The sequence below is a fragment of the Rhinopithecus bieti genome, unplaced genomic scaffold, assembly GCF_001698545.2.
Source record: "Rhinopithecus bieti isolate Rb0 unplaced genomic scaffold, ASM169854v2 scaffold_21649, whole genome shotgun sequence".
Lineage (NCBI taxonomy): Eukaryota > Metazoa > Chordata > Mammalia > Primates > Cercopithecidae > Rhinopithecus > Rhinopithecus bieti.
The window spans coordinates 1,892,071-1,912,868 of NW_016811584.1; the positions used below are offsets into that span (position 1 = coordinate 1,892,071).

Consider the following 20,798-nt stretch of genomic DNA (forward strand, 5'->3'; position numbering starts at 1 on the left):
TTGTCAGTAACAGCCATGCACAAAAAAGTTGGTCCTAAAGTTGTGTTCATTGATATTTCCAGGGTTGGATGGCAGAGAAGGCCTGAGTGGAGAATGACAAATGCAGGAGGCCCAAAAATCAAGGAAGAGAAGACTTTTCATCATCACACTTAGATAGGGCAGCCCATTTTCAAATGGGCCCCATGCAATCAAGATTAATGACTATTTGTTTTTAGAGACTACTAATTTCAATTACAGAGGAAGAATAAGTTTGTAAGACTTATTCATCTTCAATAATAGAATATATTTTAAGTGATGTTACTTATAATTAAGTGGTTAATAAGTCAAATGTGTTCACCTAACACAGACAAGAAGGGATGGAAGGAACAAAAGATACCTAACATTCATGAGGCATCTGGTTACACTAAACATGCATGAGACTTACAAGGCACTAAATATACAGAGGCACTAATAATACATGAGCACCTAACATACATGAGGCCTTAACTCGGCTCCCCATTGAAGATACCTATTCTAGCCTCATGTGTCTTCTGCCCAAGAGATAAAACAGAAATTAGCCAGCTGTTCATCCAGCTAATTGGCAAACTGCAGTACAGACCAGGTGTATTTGTCCCTGAGTCTCTTTGATAAAGCTAGTGTGTGCCACTGGCCCGGGGCGCCTTTGTCTGTGAGTCTCTTGCTTGAAGTTCAACTCCAGTCCCTGTAGCTGCATCATCAGTGGTGAAAGCTGACACTGTACAGAGAGACAGGACATATGGATGTTGCAAAGCCCAGGACTCAGGTAGTGTGGTCCTTCCACCCTGCCTGCACTCTCTGTGAAGTGTGTTAATGGATCCCATCTTTTTCCCCTTGCTTCTAACTGTGTCTTTCAATTGATCTAATGGGCAGTATGATTTGGGCATTTAAAGGGGGGTGGTATTAGAGCCACAATCCTATCCAGTCCAATCTATTCAGTGGGCCACGTTCACTGTGAAGAGGAAGAAGTTGATGACAGAGAAGAAAATCCAGTGACAGGACTTTTACCAACCCCTACACAAATTCCCATTCCCAGATTCAGACACAGACAGAAAGAGAAAATAAACCTAACATGGAGGAAAGAAAGGGAATTTTCGGCTTCAGAAAAGGGGGATTTTCTAAATAGGTATGTTCCCTCAGTTCTCAACATCACCACCTCCTCTCATGCTTTCAAATACATGATGGTCTTTTGGAGGTAGCAAGATCTCTACCATGACATTTTTGTGTGTGTAATAAAGGCTACATTTGATTAACATTAAAAAATAAAAACTTCCATGAACAGTCATCAATGTCACTAACCACAAAACAATACCGAGACCGATTCTTGGACCACCTTCTGTTTAAAACCCCTGACTGAACTCCAATACTTCCCAACAGTCTAGAAATGGCCTTAAGCCATTTCAGAACACAATTTTCTAGGACCGGCTATTATTTTGATTCATCCCGAGGACTATTATGTTTTATGTCTTGCTGAATAGCTTGCCAAACAGGCTATTCTTGCTCCCAGAACAGATTGTCTGGGTTGAAAAAAAATCAATAACCAAATGGACTGCTTCTAACCAAAGATGAAAGGAGTTAGGAGTTTTGCCCACATGGAGTCAAACATGAAAAAACGAAATCAGGATGATTACCTTTTATGATAGGAGGAGAGATGGGGAAGAATTTTGTAGGCAAGAATTATTTGTATCTGCCCCAGTGCCTCCTTCTCCTTCTAGAAACTGCCCCTTCTCCCCCACTGTTACTGTGGTTACCATAGGAGTCACCATGGTGGTACAGCACGATCCCACTTCCTGGTCACTACTGATTGGTACAAGAGTATCCACGTGACCCAAGTTGGACCAATCAGAATCCCTCCCTAGTAATGCTGGCTCTGAGAGAGAGAAGGCTGTCTCTCTGTAGATGGCTGCATTTCCACTGTATGGAGAAACGGAAAAAGTCAGTTGGCCAAGCAAATGTGCTAACAGCAGAGAGGAGTCAGGAATTCTAGTGGGCTTCCAGTGCCTGGTTCCAGGTACTTTTGAGGCTCCACTGCATTCCATGAAATACTTCCCATACCCCTGTATCTTTAAAAACTCTTCTTGATTAAGCTAATTTGAGTTGAGTTCCTGTCACTTACAACTAAGATGTCCTAATTAACCCAGAAGGCCAAAGTAAATGCATATTTTACCCTACATAACTCTGGAACTAAAAAGGGACTAAGCACGGACTAATCAAAATGATAACTATATAAAATAAACAGGCATCTATAAACTCAAAAATGCAAATCTGTTCAACTGGCACACAAGCCTACTGTTAACTCCCACAGACCTCACATATGGCCAGAAAAAGAAATGGCTTTGAATCTAAGAATGAGTTCCAATGTTCCTGGCATATTTTTGGTGTCAGCAGGTTGAAGATGACATGAGCTTTCCCTCACAGGTGTCAGAATCTACACAGCCTGGCTTCTCTACTGCCTGAAGGGAAATGAGACACGCAGAACTAAGTGGAAACCCAGGTATGGTCGGTTTTGCCTTTATAAGGGGGCAGCTCATATTAAAAAAAAAAAAAAGCATCTATTAAATACTTATCTTTAGAAAACAGTCATCTCAGGAATAAAGGAACCCTAGTTACATGGAGCTAATATTTTCTGTACACTTACCTACATGAGAGGCATTCTTCAGGTCACTTTACATACATAATTAGTAAGTCTCTGGTTTTCAGGAAATGGTATTATTTATCCATACCCATTTTGCAGCTAAGAGACCTGATGCTCTGAAATGTGTCTGAAGACCCCAATCTGGCATCCTGACCCCAAAGCATATACCTTTTCACCATCTAAGCTGTTGTTATGGCTGCCAAGCACTGTTCACCAAACTCAGACTCTGGGCTGACCAATAAAACTGCTAACCCCAAGGGTGCATAGAATTAGCCTCTAGACTGACTGTCAGGGAGGTGGGGAGGACTGGGAGAGGAGGTGGGAGCAAACATCTTGAAGCACAGCAGAGTATAGCACAGCACGTGCCAGCCCCTTCTGTGCACCCAGATTTCCTCAGTCCCCAGAGGCTTAGCCACGGCACATGTTGTTTTTGAGGCAGAGTCTCGCTCTATCACACAGGGTGGAGCGCAGTGGCACGATCTCAGCTCACTGTAACCTCTGCTTCCTGGGTTCAAGCAATTCTCCTGCCTCAGCCTCCCAAGTAGCTGGGGTCCCAGGAGTGTGCCAACACATCTGGCTAATTTTTGTACTTTTAGTAGAGACAGGGTTTTGTCATGTTGGCCAGGCTGGTCTCAAACTCCTGACCTCAAGTGATCCACCCGCCTCAGCCTCCCAAAGTGCTGGGATTACAGGCGTGAGCCACGACGCCCGGCCCACAGCACATATTCAGTGAAACACCCCGCTGTGTTCTAAGACCTGAAACTTTTAATATAAGCCTCCTCTTGCTTGTGGAAGATTGTGATTGTGGAGGGAGTTCTTTTTCAATTATTCTAAATTTATTGTTTTGCTAATTATAAAGGCAATACACACTCTAAAAAAAATTCAGACTTTATAAAAAGTATGTAACACAACAGTTCCCTGGGACTTCATCTACTCCATATTGTTGTTCAACAGTGACAATACTTTTTTCTATGTATATATTAATATATTTTCTCCCTGTAAGAAGGGATCATTTTAGTTTTTACGGTTTTAATTTGATTTTCTTTAGTTATGGTTTAAATCCTATAAACATATGCTTTACATTATAGGCCTCTGCATCAATTGCACTTGTTACAATCATTACATTATTGAGAACACAGGCTCTGAAACCAGACTGACTGGGTTCAAAAGCTACATCCACAACTTAATTGCTGTGGGTCTTTGGGGATGATTCTGGTAGAAGTTTTCCCATTTGAAAACTGAGGATAATAATAATGTTGACTAAATAGTGGTGTAGGGGAATGTGATTACTTGCAAAGTACTAGGAGCAGTAGCTAGCACATTCCAAAGGCTAATAAATGAAATACATTATTATTGCTATTGTTTTCATGATAGGGATATCTCATTTTATTGCACTTTGCTTTATTGCACTTTGCAGGTATTGTGTTTTTTACAAACTGAAGGTTTGTGGTAAACCTGCACTGAGCAAGTCTATCAGTGCCATTTTTTCTAATAGTATGTGCTCAGTTCACATCTCTGCATCACACTTTGTTCATTCAAAATTCAATAGTTCAAAGTTTTTCATTATTACGTATCTGTTACGGTGATCTCTGATCAGTCATCTTTGATGTTACTATTGTAACTGTTTTGGGGTGCCACGAACCATCCTCATATAAGATGGTGAGCTTAATCAACAAATGTGTGTGTTCTGACTGCTCTATCAACCAACCATCCCATCTCTCTCCCTCTCCTCAGGCCTCCCTATTCCCTGAGACATACTAATATTGAAATTAGGCCATTTAATAACCCTAGAATGGTCTCTAAGTGTTAGAGTGAAAGGAAGAGTTGCCTGTCTCTCACTTTAAGTCAAAAGCTAGAAATGATTAAGCTTAGTGAGGAAGGCAGGTCCAAAGTTGACGCAGGCTGAAAGTTAGGCCTATTGTACCCAACAGCCAAGTTGTAAATGCAAAGGAAAAGTTCTTGAAGGAAATTGAAAGTGCTACTCCAGTGAACACATAAAAAGATAAGAAAGCAAAACAGCCTTATCGCTAGTAGGGAGAAAGTTTGAGTGGTGTGGATAAAAGATCAAACCAGCCACAACATTCCTTTAAGCCAAAGCCTAATCCAGAGCAAGGCCCTAACTCTCTTCAATTCTATGAAGGTGTAAGGAAGCTGCAGAAGAAAAGTTTGAAGCTAACAGAGGTTGGTTAGTTCATGAGGTTTAAGAAGCTGTCTTCACAACATAAAAGTGCAAGATGAAGCAGCAAGTCCTGATGTAGAAGCTGCAGCAAGCTATCCAGAAGATCTGGCTATGATAATCGATAAAGGTGGTGACACTAAACAACAGATTTTCAATGTAGATGAAAAAGCCTTATCTTGGAAGAAGATGCCAGCTAGAGCTTTCCTAGCTAGAGAGAAGTCAATGCTTTGGCTACAAAGCTTCAAGGACAGGATGACTTTCTTATTAGGAGCTAAGGCAGTTGGTGACTTTAAGTTGAAGCCAATGCTCATTGACCATTCTCAAAATCCCAGGGCCCTTAAGAATGATGCTAAATCTACTTTGCCTGTGCTCTATAAAGGGAACAACAAAGCCTGGATGACAGCACATCTGTTTGCAGGATGACTTACTGAATATTTTAAGCCCACTCTTGAGACTTACTGCTCAGAAAGAAAGATTCCTTTTAAAATATTTCTGCTCACTGACAATGCACCTGGTCACCCAAGAGCTTCGATAGAGCTGCACAAGGAGATTAATGCTGTTTTCATGCCTGCTAACTCAACATCAATTCTGCAGCCCATGGATAGAGGAGTCATTTTGACTTTCAAGTTTGTTATTTAAAAAATATATCTCTTTAGGTCAGGCATGGTGGTTCACAACTGTAATCCCAGTTCTTTGGGAGGCCGAGGCAGGCAAATCACTTGAGGTCAGGAGTTCAAGACCAGCCTGACCAACACGGTAAAACCCCATCTCTACTAAAAATACAAAAATTAGCCAGGTGTGGTAGCGCTTATCTACAATCCCAGCTACTCGGGAGGCTGAGGCAGGAAATGGCTTGAACCGGGGAGGCAGAGGTGCAGTGAGCCAAGATCGCGCCACTGCACTCCAGCCTGGGCAACAGAAAAAGATTCCAACTTAAAAAAAAAAAAAATCTCTTTGAGAGGCTGAGGCGGGTGGACCACTTGAGGTCAGGAGTTCGAGACCAGCCTGGCCACATGGTGAAACCCCATCTCTACTAAAAATACTAAAATTAGCCAGGCGTGATGGCAGGTGCCTATAATCCCAGCTACTCGGGCGGCTGAGGCAGGAGAATTGCTTGAACCCAAAAGGTGGAGGTTGCAGGGAGCCGAGATCACTCCACTGCACTCCAGCTTGGATGACAGAGCGAGATTCCATCTCAAAACAAAACACAAACACAAAAACAAAACAAACCAAAAACATCTCTTAAAGCTATAGCTGCCATAGACAGTGTTTCCTCTGGTGGCTGTGGGCAAAGTAAGTTGAAAATCTTCTGTAAAGGATTCACCATTCTAAATGCCATTAAGAACACTCATGATTCATGGGCAGAGGTCAAAATACCAACATTAACAGGACTTGGGAAAAAGCTGATTCCAACCTTCATGGATGATACTGAGGGGTTTAAGACTTCCATGGAGGAAGTCACTGCAGATGTGGTGAAAATAGCAAGAGAACTAGAATTAGAAGTAGAGCCTGAAAATGTGACTGAATTGCTGCAATCTCACGATAAAGCTTGAACAGATGAGTCGCTTTTAAGGATGAGCAAAAGAAAGTGGTTTCTTTCTTTTTTTTTTTTTTTTTTTTTTTTTTTTTTTGATGACAAAGTCTTTTATCGCTCAGGCTGGAATGCAGTGGTGCTATCTCAGTGCACTACAACCTCTGCCTCCGGGTACAAGCAATTCTCCTGCCACAGCCTCCTGAGGCTGGTCTCCTGGTCACCCAAGAGCTTCGATAGAGCTGCACCAGGAGATTAATGCTGTTTTCATGCCTGCTAACTCAACATCAATTCAGGTTCAAATCCTAGCTTACCTGTTGTGTGACTCTGGGCAAGTTATTCCCTTCTCTAAACCTCTGTGTGGTAGGCAAAATTTTAAGATGGTCCCCAAGATTCCCATCCTCTAATGTATACACCTTGTATAATCCTCTCCCCTTGGGTGCAAACAGAACCTAGAAATGTCATGGGATACCACCCCTATGATTGGGTAACTAATCATTGGCTTTTAGATCATTGAGAGAGAGATTATCTGAGTGGGCCTAATCTAGTCTGATGAGCCCTTAAAAGGAATTTGGCTCTTCCTCAAGTCAGAGAGATCTGAAGCATGAATGGATGTGATGGGAGGGAGATTCTCCATTGCTGACTTTGAAGATGACATGGCAAGCTCGCCGAGAGCGACCCCAACCTGACAGCCAGCAAGGAAATAAGAACCTCCTGACAACCACAAGGAACTGAATTCTCCCAACAGCTCAGATGAACCTGGAAGAAGACCCCAGACCTCAGATGAAACTCTAGCCCTGACTGACAGCTTGATTTCAGTCTCACGAGCTCTTGGGCAGAGAACTCACTTACACCATGCCCTAATTTCTAATCCACAGAACTCCAAGTTAATGAACAGCTGCTGTTTAAGCTGCTAAATTTATAATAATTTGTTACTCAGCAATAGAATATTAAGGTACCGTATTTTCTCATTTATAAAATGAGGATAAGGCTGAAACTACACTCACCTCTTAAGACTTTTCTGAGAAGTAATACATGCATAAAGTGCTCAACACAGTGCTTGGTAAAATGTAAGTGAACTCTAGGGCTTAGACACCTGGGATAAACGAAGTTATTGCTATTGTTTTAGTAATTACCATTACAAAATTGGGGTAACAAATCATTTTTTCATACATCTAGTAGGGAAGATTAAAAGGTTTAAAATAAAGTCCAAGAGGGTAGAAGGAAATCAAAAGGGATTCTGGGTGATGAAAAGTTTAAAAGATCTTTTAAAAGTTCTTCACGTCTAACCTCCTTTGGAGACGAGGTATGTGTCATTGGCCTTGTTTTAAAGAGGTAATATACTCTAATGGCCTGCATTCAAATGCTGACTTTGCCAATTACTACACCTGTACTTTAGGCAAATAGCATAGGTGGGGCTCAGTTTCCCCATCTTTGGAGTGGGAATAGATACTATCTACCATGCAGGACTGCCACAGCCTGGCCTGGGGCTGACGTTCACTCAACAAAAGTAAATGCACAAACTGAGACTGCAAGAGAAATGAAAGGCTTGCTGGCTTCTTTTGCAGTGTAGAGATGGTAAAGCCACAATACATGCTGACCTGGCCTGGTGTGTTGTGAGCATTAGAGACTCTGTCACTTTACTGAGTTGTGAATTTCAGAGCAACTCTCCATCTGACCTTCAAGAAACATTTGGCTACAATGAGGTTTTGGCAACTGACTTCTTTACACGGAGAATGGAATGGGTCAAGGAAGTATGGAGAAGGTTCAGGACCTCTTGTCAAAAGACAAGGTTCTAGTCCTGATCTCACCACTGTGAGTGACCCTTAGGAGTGGGCTCCACTATTTTCTGGCTATCCGGGAACTAGACTCCCTTTTGGTAGCAATACCAAACTCTTTCTTTGAGCAGCTGCCTCTTCTCCACCTTAAGTGGCTCCAGTGGGGCTACCAGTTACAGAGCCCTGTCCACCTGGCCCCCTGACTATGGATGGAAGCACATGACCAAGGCCTGTCCAATCATAGTACCCCATCTTCTTGACCATAGTGATTGGCCAAGGCATAGCTATGTGACCCAAGCCCAGACAATCAGAGTCCTAACTGGGATTTCATATGTGGATCCTGGAAGCAAATCTCTCTTTCCTCTGGAAATGTGTGGCTATTTATGGTCACCCTGTTCCTTCAAAAACATCCATCTGCGATAGGAGAAGAAAAACCAAGAGAGTGGCAAAGCTGAGAAAAGGAGTACACCTGGAAACAGCTGTGCCTGAAGCTTACCCACCTCAGTTTCCCTAAGTCACATGAGCAACCAATTCCCTTTATACTTGAGCTAGTTTTAACTGAGTTTCTATCACTTATAACCCAGAGTCCTGACTAATATACAAGGTCTCATTTTCTTCATCTACATATTAAAAGGTTGGGGCTACAATGTCCAAAGTTGCTTCTAAGCCCCAGAGTCTAGAAAATCTTCTCAAATGGACTAGACAAAAGTAAAGATCAGGCACTGGAGAAGGAGACAAGACAAAAAGGGCTCTGAAATTTGGTCCATATTTAATTAAAACCTCAGTTCTGGCACCTAAAACAATGCCTTGTTCACAGCAGGTCCTGGTTAAGCATTTCCTAGTTAACTTACAGGCAACAGCAGGAGCTGTGCTCCAGAGACTTTCACAGCTCTAGGGTGTATGTCTTTCCTGAGCCTCAGTGTCTCCACCCCACCCCAACAGGAGGAGCTGCAGCAAATATTTTCACAAGGAAGGGTGGAAATTCTGAATTCTGAGCTCAGCACTGCCCCAACCAGATGGGAGCAGATGTGCAGTGAGTACCTGATGGAGAAGCTGCCTCACAGCAAGACACCCCCCAGTCCCTCCTCCCTCAGCCTCCTCATTCCTCCCATTCTGTGATGGTCTTCTCTTACTGTTCCTTCCATGTCCACTCCAGCCCAAACCATCCTCTCTGCTTCTCTTGGTGAATGCATCTGCAGCATCTATGGGTCTGGTTGAGTGGTGGGCACAGTGCCACACCTTGCTCAGCAGGGTGGGGAAATCCTGGAGGGTTGGTAACACCCAGGGCCTCTGTCTCCTTAGACAAGCATGGGAACTGAAGGGCAGAATGCACCCTGCAATTAATGAAGAATGACAATCCGGGAAACGGCTAAACCACTTGGTAAGGAGAGGGGATGTGTAATATGAGTGTCAGTAGCCTTTTCTGAGCCTCTCTACAGCCAAACACTCCAGCAAAAAAAGAAAAAACACAAATGTAACTCCTAATGTCTGAGGACTAATGGAGGTCTGCAGGGAATGTTTCCAGGGAAGACAAAGACAGAGGTGCAATACAACTCACTTAGAAAGACTTTCTTTAAAGTTATTTTGAAATCTCTCTCTCTTCTCCCAAAAAGTCTGCTCCTCAGCCACCCAGATCTTGCCTACCAGCTTCTCCCACTATACCTCTCCTCGAGAGCAATGTGGTTCCTTCTTCTCTTGCCTTTTCCAAACCATTTCTCACTAACACCTCTTCCGCCACCCCATTCCCTTAAATTCACAACTGCCTAGGACCTCGGTGAACAAACACTGGATCCTTTCTCTTTTTTTTTCTTTTCTTTTTTTTTTTTCTTGAGACAAGGTCTCTCTTTGTAGCCCAAGCTAGAGTGCGGAGGTGCAACCATCACTCCCTGCAGGCTTAAGCTCCTGGGCTCAAGTGGTCCTCCTACCTCAGCTTCCCTGGTAGCTTGGACTACAGGCACAGGTTGCCACGCCCAGCTAATTTTGGGGTTTGTTTTTGTATTTGTTTTGCAGAGACAGGGTCGTGCTTTGTTGCCCAGGCTGGTCTTGAACTCCTGGGCTCAAGTAATTCTCCTGCCTTAGCCTCCCAAAGTGCTGGGATTACAGGCATGAGCCACTGTGCCCGGCCTGGATCCCTTTTCTTCGCAAGCTAAAGAGGAATAAAATTGCAAATGCTTATAATACAATGGTTTTCTCCAACACATATATAAATGTGGGAAATTTGCTAGCATGGAAAATTTGCTAGCATGGAGATTCTGAAACCTTCCTTTCTAAATAAAGAAGAAAGCAGAGTGTTCACAAAAAGCGTACCCTGCCCTAGAACAGCATGTACATCCTGGCCTAACAGACCTGGAAGTCAGATTTCATTACAGAAGATGTGTCAGCTAGATGATGCCTCACATGTCTTCATCCTGACATTCTGCATCCTTCTCATTCTTCAATTTTATTTACCATAATGACAATTACAAAGTGCGTCCTGGCTGGGAGTGAGGGTGTTTCCACTTGGTTGGGTTCCCTTCCCCAATCCCCGACCATGTCACTGTGGATTACACTCTGAGGCAAAGAGAGATCAATTTTGGCCAAGGAGGAATCTGGCCTTTGGCCAGGCCCTGAACTGTCTCCCTCTGGTATATCTTGATGTCAGTTTGTCTAATTTTATCAATAGGCCTCAGGGCCCAGAAGAAATCAAGGCAAGGACAGGAGATCAAGATAAATGTCACAAATGGCCTAATCACCTAACTGACAACTTTTGCTGTTTGGGAAAATCTTGTGAGCTAGCTAAGAATTTGAGGGCTGAACCTGAAGTCAACATTGCATTGAATTCTGAAATCTACTTGGTTGCAATTAGCCAGGGACAGGGTTGGTGTTTTTTTTGTTTGTTTCATTGGTTGTTTTTTTTTTCTGCAGTGAATTAGTTTTTTATTTTATTTTATTTATTTTATTTTATTTTATTTTATTTTTTTATTTATTGAGACAGAGTCTTGCTATGTTGCCCAGATTAGACTCAGACTCCTGGGCTCAAGCAACCCTCCTGCCTAATCTTCCTGAGTCCCTAAGATTACAGGTGTGTGCCACGGTGCCCAGCACATTAATGTGACTGTTGTGTTAGAGAGATTTGGCAAGGGTGGGGCAAACAGAGGGTCACTTAAACCAAGTATGTCTCTAACAGGTTCCTTTGAGTAACAAGGTCTATAAACCAGAGTTGTGCTAAAAAATTCACAGAACATTTTTCAAGGGAAAACAGATGAAGAGGTCTCATGGCCATAGGTGGGGTAATCAATTGTCCCAGTTAGCCTGGTTCCAGGGAGTTTCCTGATGTGCAGGACTTTCAGTGCTCAACCCAGGACAGTCCCGGGCAAACCTGGATGGTTGGTCACTCCACATGTACCCACAAGCCTTGGCTAATGACCACTGTCAGAGCAGAAGGGGAGCAATACTGAAGGCAGGATGGATAGGGCAAGCACTGAAAACAAAGACCTTCAAAAAGGCTAACTCGCTCACAAGAGATCTAATTTCTCTATAGCTCAAAATTGACTGTTAATGTCAACTATTCCGAAGTGCGTACAATCTACTTGGTCAACAAGGGGTTTCATGATCAATGACTTTGGGAAATGCTACAAACTCCACCAATTCTCCTTATGGAGTCTCCACGTACATCAACACATCAAAGGCTCTGAGAAGCCCTGCAGTAGTGAGTATATTTAGTTTAATACACTCAGTATGTCCCAAATAGATCTGACCACACAAGCTTTCTTTTTACTTAATAGTTATGATCACACAACTGGATACACTTTGAGAAATGGAGATCCTATCCCCAAAACCATAAATGACTTAGGAAGTGCACAACTTGCATTCAGTAAGACATGCACATCTATTTCAGAAGTCAACACATGTCTCTTTGTATTCAATAAAAAGCTTACTGTAACCTGAGCTAAAATAGTTTCATGATCTATATTTATTTTTAATAAGACACTTGAAGAAAATGACTGAGATCTATACAGGATTTTAAAGTGTGAACAGAACCAGTCAGAACAGTATTAAAAAGACTAAAGACCCGAACTTGAAATCCAATCTAAAGATAACATGTGGATGGATGCAAGAAAGGTATTTGGTGTCAGATGGATGTGAGAAAGGTATTCATTCATTCCATTCATTCATCTAACAAATTAATTAAGCATACATGTTCTAGGCACTGTGCTAGGCCCAGAGATACAGTAGTGAACAAGAGAGAGAAAGGTTGCTACACTCTTCATGCCTGAGTCTTCCAATCTTAAATTTCAGTAAGGACTAACTAAGCACAATAGTAAGAAACTGCAGGGGTACATAGGAGATTTGGGAACTCAGATTCAGGGGGTGGTCATGAGGGCTTCTTCCCAGAGGAGGTGATGTCAAGGCTGAGACCCAATAGGTGAAGTGGGTGGGCCAGGAGCAGTGTGTGTAAGAGCATGGTGCTGGGCAAAGAGAGTGCTCTAGGCAGAAGGAACATGTACAAAGGCCTGGAGGTGAAAAAGAGCTCAGAGCATTCTCTACAGATGCAACTTTTGCTCCTGAGGTTAGTGCTAGAACTCACTTTAGCACACAGCAGGACCTCCATACACTGTGGCTATTATTATTATTACTATCAGTATTATGCTGAGGAAGACAACCTTGCATCAGGAAGTTCAATCTGACCCTTCCTATACCTCTGTATCTCTCAAGCAAGGTTGATTGCTTTGTGCTTCATCGAATTTTATGATTCCCAAAATCTGTTTAAAGATTATAGACTTCTCCTTCTGGAAAACAAAGCTCCCTGTGAAGGCATAAATCTACAGATTAATAAACTGTACATTTCTGATTTCTTTTTTCCTTCATTGTACACTGGTTCCCTCCAGGTTCCAAAGAAAACAGCCCCAATGCCTGCCTCAGCAACCTTGACACTTCTTGACTTCTTCGCAAGATGCTTCCTGCGGTCCAAGACCTTCAGGGCAGGTGAATGTCAGCAGAAGCTTACTGAGCCACTTAAATATTTTTTTTCTTTAATTTTAGACAGAATCTCACTCTGTTCCACAGGCTGGAGTGCAGTGGCATGATTTCAGCTCACCACAACCTCCGCCTCCTGGGCTCAAGTGATCCTCCTGCCTCAGCCTCCTGAGTAGCTAGGACTACAGGCACACGCCACCATGCCCAGCTAATTTTCATATTTTTTTGTAGAGTAGGGGCCTCGCCATGTTGCCTAGGCTGGTCTCAAACTCCTAGGTTCAAGCGATCATCCCACCTTGGCCTCCCAAAGTGCTGGGATTACAGGCATGAGTTACCACACCTGGTCGCCACTTGGAGTTTTTACTTAACCCACAACCACTGATTGAAATGTGACTTCCCCAAGTGGTAAAGCACAGACGCTCTCTTGATGGAAACTTTGATTAGTAAAACCAACCCTGACAGTGTCTGTAGTAAAACCAACCCTGACAGTGTCTGTTCTGGAGGCCAGAGCATGTATCCATAATAGGACATTTAACAGCAGGGGCTACCCAGGGCAACACTTACCCCTCTGAAATTCCAGGCTTTAGGAGAGGGAAACATGGGAAAATTGTTTTGCCGCTGCCGTTTAGGCCTAGAAGAGAAAAGACAATGTATTCATTATTCAGTGGTTGGATATTCAGAGGAAGTCACTGGTTTCAACTGCAGGTTTATCAAAAAGAGAGATGTCTCAAGAAATGGCCCAAACAAGGTAGCTGGAGTTTTCAACAGCTCTGCAATCTTCAGCAGCCAAATTCACCCCAAACTCCTTCTCAGTTCCCCAGCAGGAAAGCCCCAGAGTGCCTTAAAATAGCCCTTCATCTGTACAAAATAAAATAAAATCTAACACGCCACCTGGATGCAATCAAAAAGTCAGACCAGACTCCCAATCTTTGTCTTGAATTTTCACACGGACACAATTCCCACATGGACACTATCAGGAGATGTATAGCTTCAGCTCAGCCTGGAACTCTCCCTTGTCACACAGACATGCCGGGGAGTTCCAACAAGGGGTACATTCGAGCTCCAGGTTTTTAAAGGAACCATTAATGGGACATTTAGCCCCTGCCTAACAGGTGCTGAAACTGGTTTCCTCACCTGTTAACCTCTCAACATGAATCAATTTCCTTAGAGGCAATGGAGGCAGCTTCAAGACAGACCAGCATGGAGACTCCAGGCACACCAGAAGCACCTTATTTCTGTCTCCCAAATTGAATCAAATGTTGTAGCTGCCAATATAACTACAGGAATACCTTTTCAATATTTTACAGATAAATTACTCCCCTAAAACATGTGATGTCTGTTAATATGGATATTCAGATTTCATGTTTGCTAAAAAGCATCACTGAAAAGCATCCACCTTGGACTTTTCCTGGGACTTTAGTCACCGACGTACCAAAAGGTTGGCCAGGCGCAGTGGCTCGCATCTGTAATCCCAGCACTTTGGGAGGCTGAGGCAGGCAGATCACTTGAGGTCAGGAGTTCAAGACCAGCTTGGCCAACATGGTGAAACCCCATCTGTACTAAAAATACAGAAATTAGCCAGGCGTGGTGGCGGGCACCTGTAATCCCAGCTACTTGGGAGGCAGAGGTTGCGGTGAGCCAAGATTGCACCACTGCATTCCAGCCTGGGTGACAGAGCGAGACTCCATCTCAGAAAAAACAAACAAGCAAAACCCCCAAAATGTTGGTTACACAATAGTCACTTTTACCTTGACCTGTCTGCTGTAATCAGCAATAATGCAAGGCAGAAAGCATGTAGTGACCAGTGTACAGGCTTTGTAGTATGTCAGACCTGAGTAAAAATCTTGATTGGCTCTACCACACAAGAGACAAAATACAAGGTAATTACAATAATAGCAGCAACTAACCAATATTGAGCACTTTAAAAAGCATATACTAATATTTTACGTAGTTAATCTCATGACTCTCACCCTGTGAGTTAGGATACATTATTGTACCCATTTTATAGATAAGAACACTGAGGCAGGCCTAGGGATATTAAGTGCTTTGATTCTGATCACACAGATGAAATCAGGATTCTGTTCTTAGTTGTCTGACCTCAAATCCCATGGTGTTTATTAGCATTGTGACTCTGAACACGAGGCTTAATTTCTTGAGCTTTGGTTTCCTTATGTGCAAAATAGGGGAAATAAGACCCTCTGTGTTGAGTCAGGATGAGATGAGGACTCTAACTCTGGTTCTGTCATTAATAAGTTTTCACCAGCTGTCAGCGTGGTGCCCCCATCCCCCTTTCTCTCTCAACACCTGCCTCCAAGAACAGCATTCAACCCAGGGTGCAGGGCTGACACAGAAGGGCCAGGGCAACTCACCAAAACTATGGGAACTCCCACCTGATGTGCCTTTAAATCAGGCCCCCTCCTGCCTCACCCTTCTCTTCACCCACACGTAAGCAATAAAAACCCAGGCTAATAACATCGCAAGACAGAGAACATGTGGGTGGTTATTTATGTTTCATACCCTTCTCCATTAAATTACATGTTGGCCTAAGTCCTTCTGAAAATAAATGTCTGTTTTAAAACAAAATTTTTGGATTTCAACAATACTTCTCCTTGGATACCATTCCCTTCCCTCTCAGTCATAACTGGGCTTTGCTTTCCTAATTACTTGATGGAATTCATTGCTTCTAAAGTAACAATATATACTAGAACATTCTGAGTAAATGTGTCCTTGTCTTATAACGTTGCAATCCACAGATCACACATAATGTTAATTATCACAATAATTAACACAGATTCAGTTACTGATGTGCCCAGGACTAAGCACTTTAGGTACTCTAAGTCTCAAAATAACCTTATAAGGTAGCTTATTATATTATAATGTAAATATATGACATACAGACAGCATTATAATGGTGTTATATAACATTTTATATACAACATATTATAATGGCATTACATACATTTAAATAAATAACCTTATAATTTTATGTAGCATTATGTAATATGATATAATGGGAACATTATCACTACTGCATTTTATAGATGAGATAAACTGAGGTTAAACCACATGCCAGAAGTCATACAGCTATTAGGTAGCCAAGTTGGGATTCAAACCCAGACGTGTCTGACTCCAGATCCAGAGGATGCAATCCCTCTCACGTGAAGAGAAGCCCCACCAAACAGGGCAAAGCATACCTCTGAAAGAAAGCTGCCTGGGGGTTCCTTGTGGGAGGGCAGCAGCTTAGCAGGGCTTCCCACCATCAGGCCTCACAGCCTAAGAAAAAGCATCAGAGCAAATCTGTCCATTCGGGACACTGTTGGGCAACTTAGGTGTCCCTGTGTCAGCTGGAGAAGTGGCCAGAGACCTACCGAGAGAAGGGCTGTCCCTAATTGTTAGCTCCTACCTTCCTCTCATCCCACCACCATTCAGACTTCCAGTCATTCACATCAGCTACAGTCCCTTTTAACAATTCTAGATCAGGCACAAGACTCATGCCTGTAATCCCAGCACTTTGGGAGGCCAAGGTGGGAGGATCGCTTGAAGCCAAGAGTTCAAGACCAGCCTGGGCAACATAGGGAGACACCATCTCTACTGGAAAAAAAAAAAATTTACTGGGCATCGTGGTGCCCGCCTGTAGTCCCAACTACTTGGGAGGCTGAGGTAGGAAGATTGCTTAAGCCCAGAAGTTTGAGGTTGCAATGAGCTATGATCATATTACTGCCCTCCAGCCTGGGTGACAGAGTGAGACCCTGTCTCTAAAAATAAATTTTTAAAAATTATATCCTGATATCAAAACAGTCTCCTGATAGTTTCCTCTCCTCCCCAAACATTAGCACCCAGATGGCTTTAATGGACAGATTCAGGGAAGGAGAACCATATTGAGAAGGCTTCTTGATGAAGCTGGTGAGGAACCCCAGCAGCATAAAGTGCACCATCACGGAAGCACCATTGCCGGGTCCTCACCAAAGGAGGGGCCTCTCAGTCCTGGGTATATTTCTTCTGTTGTAGAAGTGTATTTTGCACAATCAGCAAAAGTCCAAGTGAGAAAATAGCACTTGGTGCTGCAGGTTTCCCAGACACAAAGACATTCAGCTGAGCTTCTGAACAAGGCTTGGAGGGCTTGTCTATCGTCTCTGTCCAACCCTCAGGCTCCTCATGTGAGCAGGCTGTGCATGGTGTAAACACATGGTTACAAAGTACAGCCTTCTGTCTGGGCAGCATTTCCCAGTGTCTCACAGATGTCACAAGGATAAGTATGACCACCTCCATAGAGGGATTCATGGGAAAGCCAGGGATGGGTGAGCAGCAAGAAACTCCCAAGATTGTTGGAGGAGTTGGAGTTGGAGGGCTGCTATCGTGGAGAGAGGTTGCAACCCTACGAAAGGTGGGAAAAAAAGCCAGAAGCCCCCCACCCTTGGGAAAGCTCATAATAGAAATGGAGAAATGCCCACAGTAGTAGAGAAAAAAATCAGGATTCAAGGTTCAGTTAGGGAATGATCTCAAATTCAAGTGTATGTGTCTGGAATCAAACAGAATAAGGTCAGTAGCAATAGGCCTTAGGGTTAGTGCAGAATTTATTTTCCCACCATGCAGAAACAAATGTGACTGTTTCTCACCACCTTGAGAAGAGGTTTAGCGACCACTTACAGAACAGCTCCTTAGTATGGGTTCAGAATTGAACATGTATTTAGACTGATACTGCTGTCTGGGCACTGAGTGTGGCTCAGAACGTGGTATTTAGGGAAGAGCCAGCTTGGGTTTCTAATAGTGGCTCCCTCCCTTTCTTGGTGGGGGACTTCACGCAAGTTACCTACTCTCTACTCCCTCTGAGCCTCCATTTTCTTATCTGTAAAGTGGAGCTAATAATCCCTTTTCACAAAATTGAAGGATTAAATTCATGTACTAAAACAAACAAACAAAAAAAATGGTTAGCAGGGAGTCTGGCGCTCAGTAGGTACTCAAATTAGCTATTATCATTATGAGAAGACTCCTTCTTTAACCCAGTAAGGGTAAATGTTAGTTACCATTATCATTGGTGAAGCTCATATGAGAGGGCCAATGAAATTTACATCTCACTCTTAAGGACTGGATAAAATATACACAAAATAAAACAAAGGCATCAATGTGTTATGAATATTTGTTTTAGATAACAACATGGCCACAAATCTGGACATGAGGTAACCATGAAAAGAGACTTCTCTTTTTCTACTCTAATTTTCTAACTCCACTTTCCTTTCTCAAAGACTACCACCTTTGTCAGCAAGTTGTATGTTTTAAATATTTTACTGTTTGAATTCTTAATTCAGAACATCTTGCTGAGGAAACTTTTCTTCTTCTCTCTTGTTTTACCTCTTCTCTCTCTTTTTTTTTTTTTTTTTTTGTTTTTGAGATGGAGTCCTCATGCTCTGTGCGCCCAGGAGCTGGAGTGCATGTGGCCAGATCTCAGCTCACTGCAAGATCCCGCCTCCCGGGTTTACGCCATTCTCCTCTGCCCTCAGCCTCCTGAGGTAGCGGACTACAGGAGCCCGGCCACCGTGCCAGAACAAAATTTTTTGTATTTTTAGTAGAAGACGGGTTTCACCGTGTCTAGCGCATCTTCCTGACCTTGTGATCCGCCCGCCTCGGCCATCCCAACAGTGCTGTGATTATCAGGCTGGACCACCGCGCCCGCCTGTTTTTACCTCTCTCTATCCATCAGAAACAATTGTAGCATCTACTATAAAAATCAAACAGTATACTTTTGTAAGAGAAATCTGTGCAATGAATTTGTACACCTGTGCCCAGGTATTTTTGTTCTGATTGAAGCCACGTTAAGAAAACATGGCTTTCTTTCACTTAACATCTTTTTAGTTCTGTGTTTAGGACATAGTTGATGAGAGACTTCGTGCAGGTGACGACTCAACTCTCTTTCCGTGCAGCTCCACTGGTGCCAGACGTAGTTTGCAGAATAGAAAGACTCATCACTTTGGCCTGTCTCTGAACAAATGGACCTCCAATATGTTCTTTGCTCACTGAGTCACTCTTCTACTCATGCATGGCGCCAACTCCAACTCTTTATTTCCTCATAATTATGGAAAAAAGAATCACAGAGGCTGAAAAATGGTGGACTCTACAACTGTATCCCAGCACCTTTAGGATCGCTGACGGCAGGCTAGATCACCTAAGGTAAGGAGTTGGAGACAAGCCTAGGAACAGAGCCATGGTAAAACCCCATTCTCAACTAACAACAAAAAAAAAAAAAAAAAAAAAAAAAAAAAAAAAGCAGAAATTAGCTGTGCATGGCGGTGCGCACCTGTAGTCCCAGCTACTCAGGAGGCTGAGGCATGAGAATCACTTGAACCTGGGAGGCAGGGAGCTGAGATCGTGCCACTGCACTCCAGCCTGGGTGTCAGAGCGAGACTGTCTCAAGAAAAATTAAAAAAAAAAGAATCACAGAACCTCAGAAATGGTCAGCTGGTACAATTTCTCAGTCACTAGTTGAATCCTCTTTGCAGCAGTCCTGCTGAGAGTGGCCCCTTAAAGACAGCCCTCACCTTTGGAGAATGGGTACTCTACTCATGGGAGCTCACCCACTAATTTATTCACCAATATTATTGAGCAGCTACTATATGTCAGGCATGGTGCCAGACATTAGAGATCAGCAGTGGACAAGAAATTCAGTTCCTGCTTTCATGTCCTCACAGGATATTCAGATCCACCCTCTTCCCCTCCAAAAAATTAAAACATGGCAAATCGCTTTTTTTTAAGTGGTAGTGAGGAGTGCCACAGGGGCTCGACCAAAGTTTGAGGAGCCAGAAAGACCTCCCAGAGAAAAGGAGGCCTCTCTGAGACCTAACAGGGAAGAAGGACTCAACAGGTGATGAGAAAAGGGAAAAGTAGGCCAAGCCAAAGGAAAACCATGCTAAAAAGGCAGAAGGTGAAAAGACAAACAAAATAGACATTAAATAGACAGAACTGGCCAAGTTCAAAAAGGGGTGGAAAAGACTCTAATAAATACTGTTATGAATAGGGTCATATAACTACAGATTCAATAGCAATTAAAATTTAAAGTTTCCCAGTGCTTTGGGTGGCCAAGGAAGGAGGATCACCTGAGGCCAGGAATTCTAGACCAACTTGGGCAACATAGCAAAACCAACTCTACAAAAAAAATTTTTTTAATTAACCAGGCATGGTAGCATGAGCCTGTAATCCTAGCTACGCAGCAGGCTGAGGTGGGAGGACTGCTTGAGCCTAGGAGTTCAAGGCTGCAGTCAGGCATGATAATGTAACTGCACTCTAATCTGGGCAACCATCATAAGGCCCCATTTTAACAAATAAAAACTACAATAAGAATGTTATCAATAATTTTATGGCATTAAATTTGAAAACTTAAAGAAAATGCAGAAATCCCTAGGAAAATATGACTTATAAAAACTGTCCCAAGAAGAAATAGAAAGCCTGAACAGCCTTATAATTAATAAAGAAATGAGAGAAAATGTCAGGCCCAGTTTAAATAATGGATTCTATCGAACTTTCCAAAGAAAAAACAAAAACCAGATCATTCCAATCTTATACAAACTGTTCTATAGAAGATAAAAAGCATCAAGAGTTAAGTGGTAAATAAAGGAGAATATGGCACATGTGAAGAACTGGAAGAAGTATGACAACTTTAACGTTTGTTGACAAGGAAGTAGATTAAATGAAACTACATTCTTTTTTTTTTTT

The 20,798-nt window shown here is 42.8% G+C and overlaps 1 protein-coding gene and 1 long non-coding RNA gene across 6 annotated transcripts in view; one reads left to right on the plus strand and one right to left on the minus strand.

Moving 5' to 3' along the window:
- The window catches only part of ARHGEF3 (Rho guanine nucleotide exchange factor 3), a 348,389-nt gene that overhangs the window by 219,239 nt on the left and 108,352 nt on the right, over positions 1 to 20,798 (minus strand). For 4 of the 5 annotated variants that reach the window (XM_017894189.1, XM_017894195.1, XM_017894194.1 and 1 more), the window contains one exon: positions 13,659 to 13,725. In XM_017894189.1, coding sequence (XP_017749678.1) covers positions 13,659 to 13,725 — 67 coding nt within the window. Of the gene's footprint in view, positions 1 to 13,658; positions 13,726 to 14,526; positions 14,543 to 20,798 lie in introns of those variants that run through there. The other variant, XM_017894193.1, reaches the window with a different exon arrangement.
- Positions 1,906 to 13,047, plus strand: LOC108543616 (uncharacterized). Its single transcript, XR_001889622.1, has 5 exons — positions 1,906 to 2,026; positions 2,434 to 2,509; positions 9,441 to 9,519; positions 11,659 to 11,826; positions 13,007 to 13,047. It is a non-coding gene; the product is annotated as an uncharacterized LOC108543616 (long non-coding RNA).